General features: G+C 43.7%; 1 protein-coding gene across 22 annotated transcripts in view; it reads right to left on the bottom strand.

Moving 5' to 3' along the window:
- The window catches only part of FOXP1 (forkhead box P1), a 378,724-nt gene that overhangs the window by 73,604 nt on the left and 287,089 nt on the right, over window positions 1-18,031 (bottom strand). For 12 of the 22 annotated variants that reach the window (XM_056501914.1, XM_056501924.1, XM_056501927.1 and 9 more), the window contains 2 exons: window positions 1,662-1,799; window positions 497-586 (listed from right to left, as the gene is read on the bottom strand). In XM_056501914.1, coding sequence (XP_056357889.1) covers window positions 497-586; window positions 1,662-1,799 — 228 coding nt within the window. Of the gene's footprint in view, window positions 1-496; window positions 587-1,661; window positions 1,800-12,480; window positions 12,619-18,031 lie in introns of those variants that run through there. The other 10 variants (XM_056501923.1, XM_056501928.1, XM_056501922.1 and 7 more) reach the window with 4 other exon arrangements.

The raw sequence follows: 18,031 nt of genomic DNA, 5'->3' as shown, positions 1-18,031 counted from the left end.
AGGTCTCCTGCCACCTCTTCTCGGTGTCACCACTGATGCTGCTCCAGCGTGGTCCCTCCTGCTCAGCCCATGCTGTGAGGAATGTGCAACCAGAACCTCTCTGGCAGGAAAGTGCAAGCCCAAACCCAACACCTCTCAGCATTCTGCTTTGTTTAGAGAGCACAGCAGCGATCTGGGCCTGCTGCCTTGCCCCCTCCCCTCTCCACCATAACTAACTCCCCAAAGCACTCCCCCAAGATGCAAGTCTAGATGCCTGCTCCAGGACTCATACCCAACAGCAAGGCCTGGTCCCCTGCTATAAAATATGTGGCAGCGAGCAAATGGAAAGCACAGGAAAACACAGGCGAAAACAGGACAATAACTCTAAATCTGAAAGCTGAGGCCCGATAGAGTCAGTTCACTTGTGCAATCATTTATAAGATGAATGACAGTTTAATAGCCACTAGACAGTCCCCAGGGATCTGTGGTTTGAAAGTAAAATGGGTATTGTCTGTACCTCTTTAGGCTGTTTTCCAGCATGTTGTTGCTGTAGAAGTTGAAGCTGCAACTGTTCCTGTTGTTTCTTATAAAACTCTTGAAGCTGCTGCTACAAAGAAAAGGAAAGATGGTAAGTAACAAAGTGGAGAGCCAATTCAGTGTCCCTTTTGGTGTAACACACAAACTGTGATTTGAAAAATAGCATCCTTTTATCTGTAATGGTCTGACCTTTAGTTTGAAACTCAACAATAAATTCAGTGCACACTGACTATTCTTGGCATTATCGTTTGAAAAGTAATCTCCAAAATGAACTGATGAAAAACATACCATTTTCTACACAAACTAATTAAAATAAGGCAAGGAATGACCTTTGATTGTAACAACAAAGCCAAAATGCCCTTGCTGAGAGAGCCTGGCGAATCTCTGTTGTGAAACACACATGCTTTCTAAATGATAGGGTTTGACTGTATTAAGTGTTGTTCAATACATGCATAGACAGCCTGGGAAATGCTCTCCTCCCATTGTCCAGATGTGCTCTGCACAGGCAGCACTGTGGCCAGGGGCAGGACAGAGCCTGGGAGCCAGGGGGAAGCAGGCAGGGTCTGGCTGGGTGGATGCTCTGTGAGACCCCAGTGTGCCAAACCCTGAGATACCAGAGCCGCAGGGCCTGGTGGTGGCCACCTTCCAGCTGAGAAAGGACCATGGGCTGGGAGTACTGACACACAGCCCAGCATATGTTGGCTGAAATCAAACAGACTTGCAAACCTCTCCACTTCTGTTTCCACCGTTTCCACAGCCCTTTACAGTTCCAGATGGAAATAATGACGTCTAAATTTGGAAGTATTGCCCTTCTACCTTGTTTATTCCAATTAGTTAGGGCACACCAAGCCTTCTGAGGGATGCAGGCAAAAGCAACAGGGACATCTGCCGAAGTCCTGACACTTAAATATGCATCTGTATTATTTAGCTGATCTTGGAAACACTCCTAGCACTGCTCCCTGGATTTGTTTCCAGTAGCTATTTCTAGAATTAAAAACAAAAGAGCAGTCAGTTCAGCTCACAGCATGGCTGCTCCAAGGTTCAGACCTGAGATGTGGGCAGCCTCTTTCCCCAAGGGTGTTCCAGGAGGTGAAGCCTCCAGCATCCCTAGGGGCCACCTGAGCAGTTGTTAAGGAAACAATTACCTGTTGAAGCATGAGTGCCTGCTGCTGTTGGAGCAGGACTTGGAGTTGCTGGGGAGTTAGCACTTGTTGCTGGAGGATCTGCTGCATTTGCTGGGGAGTGATCACTTGAGGTGTCATCATAGCCACCGACACTGGAACCTGAAGGCCAAGAGGAGAGAAAGAGGGTCAGAGCACATCCCCACAGCTCCTCCAGCACCCCCACGTCAGGGGAGCTCATTCCTGGCATCAAAGGGGCTGAAGGTGAGAGTCCTTACAGCCCACCCTGGCCAGCACACAGGTACTGACCACACCTTCCCAGTGACTGAATTCCCCTTTTGCAAAACATGATTGGATGGAAATTCCTTAAAGCAAGTAATATGGTAAAGACTTAATTATTTTTGCAAGAAATCATGGGCTGGGTCTTTTCCCTCCCAGAAAGCCCTTGCTTTCTGTAGAGAAATCCAACAGCCAAATATCCCGCGCTGATGAGATCTAGACCCTATTACGACAGGTTTTTCAGAAAATTGAAGGAAGGCTCAGTGATGTGAATAACAGCACTAGACTCCTATGCAATTTTTACAGAAAGGCCCTACCACGATGTCTTTACCATTCCATATTCACCCAGCATACAGATGTCTTCAATTCTTTCATATTATGTGAGATACCATTAAAAGCCGCTTTCCATGACATTTCAGTGACAAACAGCTACAGTGATGAACTTGATAGCATTTCATATTTGCAACTGTTAACACGTTTCTGCACGGGCATCTTTGCAAGGAACCTGTACACTGTATCTGAAAGGATGATGTCTTGTTCAGATAAAACACTGACATTAAAATGACAGGCTGTCTTGGCCAAGGTTACACAAATTGTATTCAAGCGGATACCTAATGACAATGCTATGAATTCTGCAAGCTTTCTAGAATGTAATTTAGCTATTCAAAATAATCACTGCACTTGTGTTTAATTTGCAGACTACATGAGAACCATTTTGTCAGTCCCAGTAACGCAAGAAGACTATTTCCCTAGAAACCCACCCCTCTACCCTCCACCCCAAAAAAGGAAAAAAAAGGAGGGAAAAAAAAACAATAGAAGAAAAGACAAAACCTATATGAGTTTTAACAGTAATATTGAAGCACCTTACTTTTCTATAGTTTAAAATCAAATACATGACAGCACAAAACTAAAAGCAGTAAAGGATATACTTTGCTAAAAAGGATCTCTTGTCATCTCATGTATTACAATAAAAGGTAATAATATGTTTAGCACTTTTTCCGTGAACCACTTTTTAAAAAAAAATCAGTAGACAATAGCTGATCAGAAGATAAAGGAGTTTAAAAAAAAAACCCTCCAGTGTAGTAGTAAGCAAGAGAGAAATGCAGTATTAATTTTATGTAACATAATGTCTTAATATGCAGTTTATCTTGACTTTTTCACATGATTTGTCCTGTCATTTGCATAGCAAGCTCTCATTCCTAATTTCACAGTCATTATGCACTGATGTCCTGATTTCTCAGCATCACTAATCTTGATGAACTAAAAATGGTTCCTGAAGGTCAGACGCATGTACAGTGCACATCTCCCCGTGTTGTTGTGTACATGTCGTGTGCCAGGGCCAGACACTGTCTCCAAAACATCTGCCTGAGCAGAGCCCAGCAAGGGCTCCACGCCTCTGACATCCCATTAATGCCAGCATGGAGAGATCCTCTGAGCCCTCCCTGTGGCACAGCACGTTCCCACATCACTGATCGGGTCCAGTGAATGCTGGCAAAAGGAGATTTAACTATGGGACAAACACCAGAACCACCAGAACCTGTGGCCATTGTCCCATGGCCAGTGCCACATCCCCGTGCCTATGGGAAAGCCAGCACCTCACCATGCAGGACCAGCTCCGAGCACACTGAGTCATCAGCACGAATAATCCCATTAATTCAGAATATCTTAATCCACAGTCTTTAAAAAAAAAACCTTTTCTGGGAGTAGAAAATTATTTAATTAAATCCTGCCGTCACTATCTTCGCCCCGAAGCGTGACTCACCTTCATTATTCTCATCCCCAAAGAAGTTTACTTTACCCTGGGGTTTGTACTACTTCTCATTGAAGCTGGACCAAGCAAACAGAAGAGGAAGCATGTTTAAGTATGTTTTCTGTGCCCTTCTTGGAAGATAGACAAGACAAATACTCTTCAGTCAGATTTATGACGACAAGCAGGGATACAGACAGGAATAGGGTGGGGTGCTGTAAACCCTACACATCGGTGATTAATCCAAAGGGCTGCATTCTGCCGTCAGCTGGGCAGGGACAACTCCCATTCACTTCCATGGCCTTTCTGCACGTTTATCTTGGGACAGATCTGGCGATTAGGCCCTGTCTTTGAAAACTGGCCATGTACCTTCCAGTAACAAATCTCTTAGCTGCACACTCCTTGCTAGAACAGAAGCACTTAAGCAGAAAGAAAAAAAAAAATCATGTATGTACTGCACACAGCCAGAGAGTACAAGTACACAGAGTACAAGTTTGTGTTGGTCTGTTCGACTCCATTTCACCATCTGAAACCACATTTTCACACCACACCTGCACTTCTAAAGAAGGTGCTGCCTTCCATTTATAAACACAGCCACGTTTAGCCATGGCCTGTACTTTAGTTTATCATGAAAGCAGCTTACAGAAACCTTGCACAAACAAATTTAAATGAACCAGAAACTATCTGGTTAAAAATTACAACACACATCCCGGACGAGCGTGGGCACACACGTACGGTCTGAGGGACTTTAAATAGTTAAGAATGATGGCCTATATATCCACTCTCTTAACTCCCAACGTCCAACTTTTCCATGTAGCTAGTCCCTGGTAATACTAGGAATCAAAGGGCATGCAGCACCAGCAATAGGCTATTATAGCCCACACTTTATTACCCATTACTACCGAGGTCATTAGCGGTAAGAGTGATTGTACCGGTCTTAACCTATTGATCATTGTAACTACTATCATTTAATCCCGTGTTGAATGTCTGGAAAGCTGCTAAAGGCACACAAGAGAGAGTGCTTTAGTGATGAGAAATATAGCCAAAGCTTGGAAATTACACTTTGATTCATAAAATCTAGCCAGTGGTTTAAATCAATAGTATTTAAAACAGTCATGTAAGTTCTTAACTACAGCTCTCTAATATTTATGGGTCCCTTTTTGAGTGTATTCAGTCAAAACTAAACTTTATTTTAGATACCGTGCAATATACTTTACATTATGTTAGATAAAAAATATTTATTTCTGATATTTTGTCTGATAGTGAGTGAAACCTAAACCAAGAGCTATAAATTCATTTTAGATTTCTATCTCTCAGATGTCAACTTAAATGTGTTGCCAAAAAAAATTACAAACCAACTTTAAAAATGACTTAACTGTTTAAGAACATGAAAATGAGCATGTTTTATGAGTTAACAATGAATCACAGAAGGCAGTCTATGAAGAACTAAAATAATTCTGTCTTACTGCCTTCAGGGAGTTGAAGTTCAAATTAAACTACTGGCAGATATATTTAAAGAATGCTAAGTTAGCATGCAGAGAAGAAATCAATCTTTTATTTTTTCTTTCAAGTTGTTTATTTCTATATTGCACTTGAAACATGATTGTTGTTATTGATATGATTAATGAACTACTTTTGGTATTGTTGACTGATAACAATAGGGTGTGGTAGATACCCAGCTGCATGTAAACCTGGCAGCAAAGGTAAAAATACAGCTGCAATTTGGCTTTGGGAGCTGTGCTAGTATGGACCTGCTGACATGCTAATACCATCAACGGCAAAAAATGTCTTTAATACTCACAATTGTCTTCGCTCACTGTTTCTCCCAGGGATTTGTTTCTGCTCCTCTGCATCCCCCAAAGCCCTCCCAGCCTCACAGTCTCACTGAGACCATTCCATTTCAAGTCCTAAAAACGATCTATTCTGGCAAGACCGACCAAGGGAAACTTCCACAAACTTGGGCCAAGCTCCCCTTTAACTTCTCCCCATGAAATTACAGCAGGGATGCATTTGTCACTCCTCCACACAACCCAGACAAGGGTCACAGGGATGAAAATGATTTAGTCCTATTTAATCATCTCCGTTCCCTCATTTTCGGTGATATTAATATAATTAAATACTAGCTAAATAATTTCAAGTAGCTTAATCTTGTATGAAGGGGGAAGAAAAAAAAAGAAAAGGAAAAAAAAAAGAATGCCATTTTCACACCCGGTGCCTCTGATGCTGGATACGGCTGTGGTTCTGTTAACTGTTAGCAGGCATGCATGGAAAATGGAGAGGATTTCCTTAATTCATAAAGAATAACTCTGCCAGAAAATCCTTTTCTCCTGCGATCTATGTTTGAACTTGATTTCAGTAAGCCCTCATACCAGGCACCTTGGATTTCCAAACAGCAATTCTTCGGTTAAAGATTTTGTGATAAAAGTTGAACGGAGCAAAACAGCTGAACACAGAGAAGAACAAGTCACTGAGGAACAGTTAAAAATACTGAACTACAGTAAAAAATAGCTACGGCCAGGCAAAACCAAACAATCAACTTGAGCTGTCCTATTAGCAAGGTATTATTTGAAATATATTTAAAATATAAAAAAAAATTCAGGCAAAACAATGCAAAACAGGAGAAGATAAAGCACTGACACCCTGGCAAGCAGAGAGGCACGATGCCACAAGCCAGAGCAGAGCCCAGCAAAATAAGAAGTGCTGAAGGCAGGCAGGACCTGCTTTCATCCTGAGACTAAAACATTTCCGACATAATACTTCATCCTCCAAAATCCCAACACAAAAAATGCCACTGTCAGAATTATTCACGCAGGAACTGCAGTGCTGGTTCATTATGCGAAATGGAAGCTCACTTTTAGACTTAGTTCTTTTGCCATAATACAGCACAGCGCATTAAGACAGGTAATGTTTATTATATTAATGTAAAATCAGCTAAGTAGTCTGTCATTAGCATAACTGTGCTCTCTGTAACAATACAATTCCCTATTATAAGGGGGGGGGGTCTCCTTAAAATTAAATTAGCATTTTATTATTATAATTTTGTTTATTACATTTTATCAGGAGTGAAGATCTCCTTCTGACCCACAGAAAGCAGAACGATGGGCTATGCTGACATTCCCTGGCATGTCAGGATGTCTGCCATCTCCTGTATTCTCTTCTAGCTGAGGAAAAACGGGAATATTTTCATATTTGTTTACAGAATGAAACATCTGATCTTATCTTCCACTTCTCATGCATACCAGGTTTCTCACTAAGTGCCAGGATAATTGTTTCTGCTATAATAAATACCCATTTAATTTGCATAAAAATATAAAGTTTACATAAATTAAATTCCTTCTACATCTAACATTTGTCAAATAGAGACTAAACCAGAACATACACACACATCCAAATACTCCTTTAATAAGATGAGTGAGATTTTAAGCTTGAGATTACCATCGTGATTTTTCACATTTTAAAAATTTACCAGTTTTGTTTCCATCTCTAGTATAAAAGGAAAAATTATATAACCTGCTGTACATGGTTCCAAACAGTGGTGATTTTATAAAGATTCAGTTTAAAACTAAAAAGAAAGGGGGGAAAAAAAAGGAAAAAAACCTTGCATTTTTTTCCAGAGTTTAGGAAAGGAAATGTTAGATCAACATATTCTGCCAAAAAAGCCTCAAATAAACCAAAAGCAATCCTGCTTAGAAGCATCCAAAATACCCCTAAAGCCCCTGAAAACCCCTTGAAACCCTCTCTCCCAAACACCCTTAATATACGGAGAATGATCATGTTGTCAGACTCCTTACATTTGTGTATTAATTCATACATACATTATAGAGAGCTTAATGAAATAATAAAAGACTATGATTGAACCAGCAACATTTAACATGCCCAGAATTTCATGTGAGTGAAAGGGAAGTGTTCAACAGAGGGGCTTTTTCTTTTTCTTTCTTATGTCAAATTTTAAAGAACTGCAACTCCCAGCAGATTTCTAGGAAGGATGAGCCCTCTCTACATCCCTGGCTATTCTCTCCATAAAGAATCAAATCCACACATGCCTGCTCTTCAGACTCAGGGCATTTGAGATGACGTACATTGTGGTGGCCAGTTGAAAAAAACCCTAATGATTCTTGAAAAAAAACAAAAAACCCACCTGGTTAAATCATGCTGTTTATTTCCCACACAAACCAGAACTCTGCTTAAACACTCGGGTTGGCTTTGCCACTCTGGTTCCAAGCGACGTCTTTATAACAGTTGTAAACTTTATTTGCTTAAAAATGTGCAGGTTTTCACACCTATGGCAGACACCTACAGCTGAACATCACAGCTAAGCACAACGGTGCAAATTAGATTCTAATGAGAAAACATCAGTTGCTTCTTTGACAATTTTGCCATTCACTGATTCACTTCTAATGAAGACGCACTCCAACCAGCCAGCTCGCCGTGTTAAAGGTCAAAGCACGTTCAAAAAAATGCCTCACAAAATCAAGGCAAATGGGAAACCCGTAAAGAAACCTTCTCATAAAGTGGCGTGGCAATTAGAGTAATTGTGCAAAAAGCCGTCTTCGGTAAAAAGTAAAAGAAATTAAGCTGCCACTACTGTAACAGGTTAGATGAAAATCAAAATTTAATGTATTCTCCCTTGTGTCGTCTTGTTTTGTCAAGACATCAAATAGAATTGGAAAGTACAAAATAACAAGCCCTTGAGAAATCACAGAAGCCGACCTTTTTGATGTTGTTGGTTTACCTTGTTCTCAGTTATTTGAACAATGATGTTTCAGATTTAAGGGCAAGATAAAGCTTAAAAATTAAAACCCGTTGTCAGTTTGGGGAGGAGGGGGTGTTGTCCCTCCCAAGTAACAGAGCATCTTACCTAATCAATGAAGGCAAATCCGTCTGAAACTAGTGCACAGAACAATTAGCAATTCCACTTATTTGTTCAATATTCAGTCTGGGTTCTGTAACATTCATTCAACTTCAATACAGACTACAGATCCTCCTGCTAGCGCAGAAAACCGCACTGGAAAGGTTAAAAAGAATAATAAAAAAAAAAAAGAAATAGAAGAAGAAAAGGCTGGGGCAGAAATATTTGCCCGTGCTGCTTCTCTCCCAATCTCTACACGGCCACTTTAATCTGCAGATGAGTATATGGTGGAATTTTTTTCCCTTTCCTTTTAACTGGAAAGCGAAGCTGAACAAGTAAGCACCTTATAAAAACAAAACAGGACAGGACATTTTAACTGAACTACAGCAAAGTAGTTTCCAGTAATGCAGTTCTGCTTTCAATAAAACAAACAAACTGCTTAAAACTAGCCAAGCCTTTCACCAAACAATAACAAATTTAACTTATGGTGTCAGGACTTTCCCACAATCTAGTTTTGCAGGTGTTGATAAAACTACCCCTGCTTCTGCTTTTCCCTAGCAAAGAGGAGAGAAAAAAAACACCAGTAAGTTATCCTGCTACTGAGAAACCTTTACAGAAAGTAGATCCAAGAGCTGTGTCCTCCCAGCTCACATTTTTCTACAGCAGCTCTGAAAAGACTAAGAAATACAGAGCAGGAAAGCACAGGAGCTATAGAAACTCCTTAAACTTTTGAATGCAAAAATCCTTCTTCCCTTACCTTTCTTCAGCTGCCGGAGCATGTAATCACAGACACAGAAACCAAGGCATTTTGCACTGAAATAATAATTTCAGGATTCTAAAAACAACTTCAGTCTCAAGCAACAACAGTGCTTGAGTGCTGTCAGGTTAAAACGGTGCATAAGAAATCGCTCTGACTGCCCTACCTCACTTTCAGTGCCTAAAAATCCATTTTATCCCTCTCCACACAACTGTTGCAACCCTTTTCTTCCTTGCACACAACTAAAACCAACTCAGCTCGTGCAGACGTCAGAGCCCACCGTCCATCAGGGCAATCATCCATCTGTGACCCATTGCCACAGTCTGATCACTGTCCACACCCCAGCACAAATTTCAGCGTGGGGTTAAGAGTCACATTTCTAAAATGCGGACAGGGCTCATCCAGCCCCAGAAGAACGTGAGGCACCCACACCTTCCTCTGAGCACTGAGGGCCCTGCAAAGACAGCGCAGGGAATTCATTTCTTCCCTGTCAATCCCATTGTATTTATGACTTCTCTTTAGTTCAGCTGAGTGACTGGTCAGAGCATGTCTCAGAGCTTTTTTTTTCATCTTTTAAAGCAAAAATAACACTGCTTAGAAAAGGGAGGGCACAATGGCACAGCACAGTAAAGCGAATGTTAAACAAGACTCAGAAAAAAAAACAAACCAACTGTAGCAAACAAAAAAAATTTCAAAGCAGCCCTTCCTATCATAAGCTTTCTGATGATTTATGGTTTACCAACTCAGCAAGGTTACGCAACACTGCATGCCTTTAGATGCATTATTTGAGTCAGTTGAGATTTAATTAAGATCACAGCCTCCAAAATCCCTGTCAAATGAAAATTCACAGAAGACAATACACTATATATCCTCATGCAGATAGTCTCCATTCCATGCTCTGGAATAACATAAGTTAATCCTCGTTTCTATGGTGGCAGACAAAAGTTCACTAATTTTGTTTTCTTTTGACACTTGTGTTGTTTTCTGTTTTATGTCATGAGATCATTCCCTTTTGAGTGGGGAGGGGAGCTGGTATAGGGGGAGAGGAGGGAGAGCAATATGTCTGAATATGGCAGCAGATGTATTTTGACATTCTCACAGCTCTGCTGTGATGTCATCAAGTTTTCATATAATTAACCCCTGCCAGTAAGAGCATCCTTTCATGACATCTGTCCATTGGGAAGAGGAAGAAGGAGTTAGGGAAAAAAGCACAAAAAGTGCCTCAGTCTTGCTCTCACATTAAAACCAAAATCAAACAAAATTAAATCAAGGCTACAAAATAGCATTTACATCTTCCTTCTGTATCAGTGACTGGCTTTCCCCAATTCATTATCTGCCCCAACCACCTCCTCACCTCCGTGCTCTGTAACCACACGCCCGGGACCCGCAGCTCATTCCCAGCGCCTTCTCCTCCTGATGGTCCTGGTGCAGGGGAACTCCTTCACTCTATAATCCAGTTCCTCTATTTGCCAAGCATGAGCACGTTAAATAAAACAATATTTCTTACAGAGAAATTGCTAGAACTTTACCTCATTCCACTGTATTCCTATTTGTATTATCTTAATATCTGCTTGCTTATCTCATGGTTTAGAAATGACAGGTGCTAGCGGTCTTTTGTTTGACAGGCCACTACACAAATAACTGTCTTGCCTGAAAGGGCTAATGCACTACTAATGAACAATAAATCAACTTTGATTATAAAGTGTCAGACCAATCAGTTTGCAGTTCAGCTCTATCACAGTCTAGGCCAAGGCAGCTACTCAGTTCAGGCAGGACTCGGGTTTCATCTCTGCAGCCTTATCAATGAAATTTTTTGGACGTAGCCACAGGAGATCACTGAAAGCCCTCTGACAGCAGATTTTCCGCTGGCTGTGAGGAGAGGACAGAGCCTGCTTTTAGAGACTTCCTAGGCTGCTACTACAATAAATATACAATCAACAAAAGCCATTTCTTTACCAGACAGAAGCACGCTCTAATGACATACGCACATGTGCACATGTGTTGTAGCCGTGACTTTTAGAAGCAAACAGAAATGCTTTTCAACTCGGTGTAAAAGATGTGCGAGATGCCTGAGAGCTCTGCACATTAAACACACTTACGAGGGGTTCGATCTGGTAAATAATAACTTAGCAGGCAGGGGGCTTACAGCTCCGGGGGGAGAGAAGGGATAAGAGCTTCCTCGCCTACTACAGCTACTGCACACGCACAAAGCATTCCAGGATTGGGCCCGGGATCATCAGGCATGAGAATCAGCTGTGATCCAAATTACAAAAAAAAAAAAAAAAAAAAAAAAGTATCTTAACATTTCAGTTTATTTATAAAAAGGCAAACTAGCGTGCGCAAGTCACTTTTTATTAGAAATAAACTTCAGCGATTTATTGTAGTTCACAACTCAACACTCACTGCTAGAATAAATCCAACCGTTTGGTTTTCATAAACAGATCTTGGTCACCCTGAATGATTCACACTTCCTGCCACCAAACTTGTTTTTATTTAAAAATACGAAATGGCAGCGTGTCGAACGCCGGCACTCGCACCGAGACGGCTGTGCCGCGTTACCGAGCGGCTTTTCCCTGCCACCAGCACAAGGACAAGTCACAACTCTCACTGCTCTCGGAGACAAGCTGGCTTTGAAGGAGTTAATTCCAGAGAGGAAGAGTGTATATGCACTTTGCTCTAAACTTACCACCCACTTCCTAAGGGTTCCCTCCTCCCCGCCACCACCACCCTCGAAATTTTCAGCTCACTCGCACTGCAACGCTGACACCGAGCCCGGCTACGCCGAGATCCCGTTACATCCACTCCGCCGGGGTTCACAGCACTAGTCAATGTCAAAAACAAAGCTCACTCACTTAATTTCCCCCTGGTAAATTGCCTGGCGAATCCATTCAGCGATCCCGGCTCCTGACATTTAAACCTGACACTGTGTTTTATCCGGCTCCGTGCACTTTCCCTCCTTCCTCGCTCTTTTTCCCAACTCCGGCGCTGCGGCACAGCCCGCCCGGCTACGCGCACTGTCACGACAGGCGCCGGGCGACACGCTCCGCTCATCACTTCTAAAAACCCCCGGCGAGTTGCGGGGCTGCCCCTCCCTCCTCCTCCTCCTCCCGCGGAGAAGCCGGCACCGCTCGGCTCCTCCAGGCCGCCGCGGCTCTTTCCGCCACTTTGCGCGGGCCTCCCGCCCCCCGATCCCACCGCGCGGGGCACCCACCTGGGCGGCGGCGGGCGGCGTGCGGCGCGCCGGGCCATGGAGCGGGCTGCGGGAGCGGCGGGGCGCGGAGCGGTGCGGAGCCTCCGCGGGCGCGGGCGGAGTGCGGGGCGCGCTGCTCCGGGCTGCCGCCGCCGCCGCCGCGCCGCCACCCGCGCGGCCCCGCCCTGCGCCGCCGCGCACACCCCGCCCCGGAACGGGGCGCCCCGCGGGCCGCCCCCGCCCCCCGCCCGGGCACCGCCGGCTGGACACCCCCCCGGAGCCCGGAGAGCCCGCGGGGCGGGGGGAAGCGGCGCGGGGAGAGCCGAGCCTCCTGCCCGCCCCGCAACTTTGGAGCCTCCCGCGGAAAGTGGCTGTCGCGCTCTCCTGCTGCCCGCCCGGCAGCTCTGCCGCGCAACCCTCGGGATCTCGGTATCGGGAAATTTAACAGGATAATAAAGAAACAACCACAAGGTGCCTCTGACGGGACTTTGGACCAAAAACGGGGCAGAGCGCGCGGCCTGCGGAGGGGAGCATCTCCCCTTCTTCCCTCGGCCGCGCTGGGGGACCAGCGGTACCGGGATGTGCCAGATGTACTCGTGTCACAGCGGTACCCGTGTGTCCCAGCGGTACCGGGATGTCTCAGCGGTACCGGGATGTCCCAGAGGTACCGGTGTGCCCAGTGGTATCGGGGTGTCCCAGCGGTACCAGTGTGTCCCAGCGGTACCAGTGTGTCCCAGCGGTACCGGGGTGTCCTACTGGTATCCGTGTGTCCCTGCCAGCCCTGCCCGGGGACATCCCTGGCCACACGGAGCTAAGGCAGCCGAGCTCTGTACAGGACCCAAAGCCGCTGTGTTTGGGTCTGGGGTACGCCTCACTCAGAATACTTCACAAACTTAGCCGGGCGAGCTCCAAGAAATGCTTGTCCGGACTTCGGCACCTAAACTCGACCGCCTGTCCGTGTACTCCCTCTAACCCAGGGATTGCCACAAACCTGGTGCACTGTTTTCCCTTCCCCAAAAAGCTCCCATCCATAGCATATGCTGAGTTGGATCCTAGAAAGATCATCGTTCATCTCAGGCAGCAATATTTGGTAAAATCTCTACCCCCTATTTAAATTACATTTTTTTTACATTTTCACATCGTTTCTGAAGACAAAATTGATGCAGAGAGTAACTCCTCAGTTACTTTATGTGTAAGCACAAGAGCAGAAGAAACTGTCTTACACCGTTCTCAGCAGAACCTCCCGTTATTTGCAGGAGTCGGGGCTGTCAGACAATAGACCCATTAGTGATGCTGCTGAAGAACCTCACAAGAAGCAAAGACAAAGGACCCAATTTACTGACAACTTGTGATCTGATGTTAAATGGGATGCGATGCAGATTGCTCTCCACCCAAAAGTGTTTTCATGTCAGATAACAAATTTATTAACGGGATTTTTTTCAGGTCACAAAAATGTGACCCCACCCTCTTATGAATATTTAATAAGGGACTAAGGGCATCTTTTGCAAGACCCTAAATCTGCCAGAAACAGCCTACATGAATCAGAAAGTCCCTGCCTCTTAAAGGGGCACGGACGCCCCGAGCAGGTCAGCACAGCCAGGGCATGGGAACAGCCAGGATTTATCCGTGTTCTATCTGTGCAAAGTCAAGCACACACGTACACACACAGCCCCCAACACACTGGGAGCTCAGCAATAACATAAACCATAAAGCGTGCAGCCCCCTAGTAATAATTATAACCTGTGCTTAAGAGAAATCCTTCCTGTCCTGGACTTCAAAGTACTCTCGAGGAACTCGGATTGCTTTGGGAAATATACGACAGAATACATAGACTTAAACTTTTCAACACTTCTCCTGTGGACCACCTCCTCCTTCCTGCCGTATTTCTAAGAGCATTGCTGTGGCAGCATTCCCAACAGCCCCGACGGCAAAGGAGCAGCATTAGGAAAGCTCTGAGCGTTAACACACCCTGATCAACTCTGTACCAAAAGGAGCAGGGGGCTGCATGCCCAGGCAGTCTCTGCAGACCATCCGAGATGCTCTACAGACCCCAGTTGGGAAAAGTTTTAATCCATCTTGTCTTCCTCAGCAGAAACTTCTCACCCACACAAGTCTTAATCCTATTCTCACATCATCAAATCTTATTTTCCAGTATCACCATATCCAGGTACACACAGCTCAACCCAAGGCCAGTGCCCACCTTCTGCCCTGGTCACTGACTGGTCACAAGCCTGTGAGCTCTGCATTACTCTATTTATTTAAAAAGGGGGATTATAGGAAGCCTACCACTTTGCTCAAAGCATTTCTCTTCTTTCCAGGGGCAAAGAAGAAGTGTAATGTGTCAATGCAAGTCCAAGGCTGAGAGAGCTGCACATGAAGCAAAAGCACAGTGCTGGCTCTGGCACTGACAATTCTCCCTAGCCTCAGGAAAGTCACTTAGGAATCTTGGTGGTTTTAGTTCTTTTTTAATGTCCCTGATATTGAGGATGAAAGCTGTCTGCAGTGTTTCTGGCCCGACTTTGCAATGGCCTGAACCATTTCAAGCCAGTCAATGGCCTCAACATCTCTGCCTCCTCATCTGCAAAACGGGGATAATACAACTCGTTTCAGGATCTTCTGTAGACCAATATTTGCAAAACACTTTGAAAAATAAAAGGTGCTGTCTAAGCACTGAGTGCTGGCCATAGAACCTGCAAGCCGTATTTTTAAAGCGTTTTATGCCCTTTCATATAAAAGCTTCATACCTGCAAGCTCAGCCAACATCTGCTCTGGGCTAAAAACTTCAGCCTTAGTAACAGAGATGGTAGCACTTGTTAAGTAAGGTCACCATGAAATATAATGCATTTCTAAGCCAGCAAAATATTTTAAAAGACCAAGAAGAACCATAAACTCCCACTTTAATTCCATTCAATTACGAAGAGCCATCACAGACAGAGACCATCAGACAGGGATGTTCAAAACAGAACACATAAAGTAATACATTAAAAATAACTGGGAGAGAGTGTGGCAGGCTAGATGGCTATTTGGCACTGTCTGCCCATGGGATCTGATCCATATTAGGTGGTGGTTATCTTTCACCGAGGTGAAAGAAAATAATCACTGGATACTAAGCTCTAAGGTCCAAGAGAGAGGAATAGATCAGGAATTATGACAAGTATAGTGGAATAAATGATTTTGCTATGCCATTATTTTACATGTACACTTTATTCACAGACTTTTGCAGGTACCTATCCATGCAGAAGCCATGGACTTGCCTACAGAAAAGCCTCAGCTGCCTGCAGGGCAGGGGAGAAAAAAAGAAAAGACATCCACAAAGTGCAATCTTCTTACCCGAGTCAACCTGCCCCAAATGAGTCAAGTTTATGCCTAGTCCTAATACGAGGCAATTTCTACCTAAAAACAGCAATACATCTGCACTTAGTCCTCGGGATGTTCTCCTGGGCAGGCACAGCCAAACAGGTCCCACTTTGCTCTCTGGCAGCTGGTAGTGGGCCAAATCCTGTGCCCTGCTTCCCAAACACAACTTTGGGAGTATTTTAGCTGAAGTTAGGTGCCAGTGCTGCCGTGGCCCAGAGGAGCCCAGCGGGGCCACGCCAAGCCTGGCAAAGGCAAGTGCCAAACCAGGCTGCTCAGCACTCGGACTGCAGCCATGGGCCACTTAAAAAGAAAACTGCTGTTTGCAGTTCTGAGGGAAAAAGGCTGTCTGGGATACTATTCCCACTCCTGGATCCCCAGGCCCATTTTTGTGGGGTTAAATCATATTTTCCTGTTTTGAGAATGCTTCATTTTCCCTTGTTGCTGTTTGAAAGACCTACAAAAACAAATGGGGAAAACAACTGACTAAACAGGAAACAGTGAAACTTACAACCCACAAAGTGCTGAGAAAAAGGACAAAGTAAACAGTTTTTTTGGGTCATTTTTAATAATCTCAGCTATGCCCTCATGGTAAAATATCTTCAGGCAGAAATGTGATTTTTAGTCTGATGGTGTCTAACAAAACAGAACGCCAAAGCAATTAACATTTCAGTAATACTTGTGTCTCTGTTACTCTTCTTTTTTTTTGATGTGAAACTGTCATTTTTCTTACTGGCCCTGCAAATTCTGCACGAACAAGGCTCTTTAAATCCCCTCAGTGTTGCACAATGGTTTAAATTTCACTTCATGGCATGCTTTAAATTACCATTCACATCTTCATTTAATGCATCATTTTATAATGCCAGTGTTACTAGTTAATTTATATATACACAGCAGGATGTGTCAACATTCAGGTGAGTTATGAATATGATTGTACAGGAGTTATGGAAGACATTTCAGCAAAATTATGGTTCCCTCTAAACATAAAAATATTAATAATGAATCAAACATCACAGGTAAACAACAAATTTTATATAATTGCTCCCCCCCATGCTTCTACATAAATAAATAAATAAAAATGGCATCCTTTTTGCTCTGCATTCATATTTGATTGATCTTAATAAATTGCCATCTCCTTTCCTAATAAACTGTAATCTCTTGTTTCCGCCACAAAGTAAAATTTATTAGCACACTCTTCTACCAGCAGGTCTGCATCACTCACAACACAGTGTGCAAATTGTTCCAAGTATGCTTGGGCATTATTCATAATTTATTTTTCTGCCCCAAAGTACACAATATATTGAGAGGTAATCACCACTAACTGTTCTCAGTTACTTTCCTTAATTATGTGATATGACATTTATGTCACGTACAGTAGAGGAAATGCTGCAGTTTCCACTAAAACTCCTTTTTTTTTTTTTTTTTTTTTTTTTTTGCCACGGGTTGAAACACAGTGCTCACACAGAGAAAACCTTCTTAGGACAGGAAAGACTGGAGGTGGAATCTGGTAGGAGATGGGAACACCTCCACTTGAAAAGAACAAGCCCTGTCTACCAAAATAACCCACTGGGCATGACAACAGCGATGGCTCCGAGAGGAAAAGTAGGTGTTTTGTCGTGATGTTAAAGTTGCCATGGTAAGAAAAAAAACCACAGAATGAAACATCAACAAAACAAATGTCAATCAAACCCATTTTTGCCTGTTAAGTATTAACCAGTGAACTTCTGGCCGCCCCAGATCATCTGCCCAGCGTGGCAGTGCAGGCAGGCTGGAGGGACCCCAGCTGGGTGTTTTGGGCTGGATCACCCCAGTTTGGGGCTGGTGTGGAATGCAGTGCTAGAAGCACTGCCCTCTCCTGGTAATCTGCCTCTCTCATCAGGAGATTCAATGCTTCACCTCACTCACAAAGGATCCTCTTTAAAAACTCAGGTCTGCTTCCACAACAACCCAACCTACAGACACAAATGTGTCACCAGAGATATAAATTAAAATAAAACTGATTAACTATGGATCCCTTTAGGTAATAACACCTATCAGACCATTGTGCTCACAGTCCAGGAGTGCTGAGTTCTGCATTCTGCTGTTCCTATGAGAACACCCTCTATCACCACTGGGCATTGTCATTTTTCACTCACTCTGTTGGGAACACATATCAGAGTATTTTCAATGTATTTCAATAAAACACCTTCTTAACAGTAATGGGCCACTGTTTCCATTT

This window comes from Oenanthe melanoleuca, chromosome 12 (genome assembly GCF_029582105.1).
Source record: "Oenanthe melanoleuca isolate GR-GAL-2019-014 chromosome 12, OMel1.0, whole genome shotgun sequence".
Taxonomy (NCBI): Eukaryota; Metazoa; Chordata; class Aves; order Passeriformes; family Muscicapidae; genus Oenanthe; species Oenanthe melanoleuca.
The sequence above is the reverse complement of the archived record's forward strand: the minus strand, read 5'-3'. Positions and strand labels throughout refer to the sequence as shown.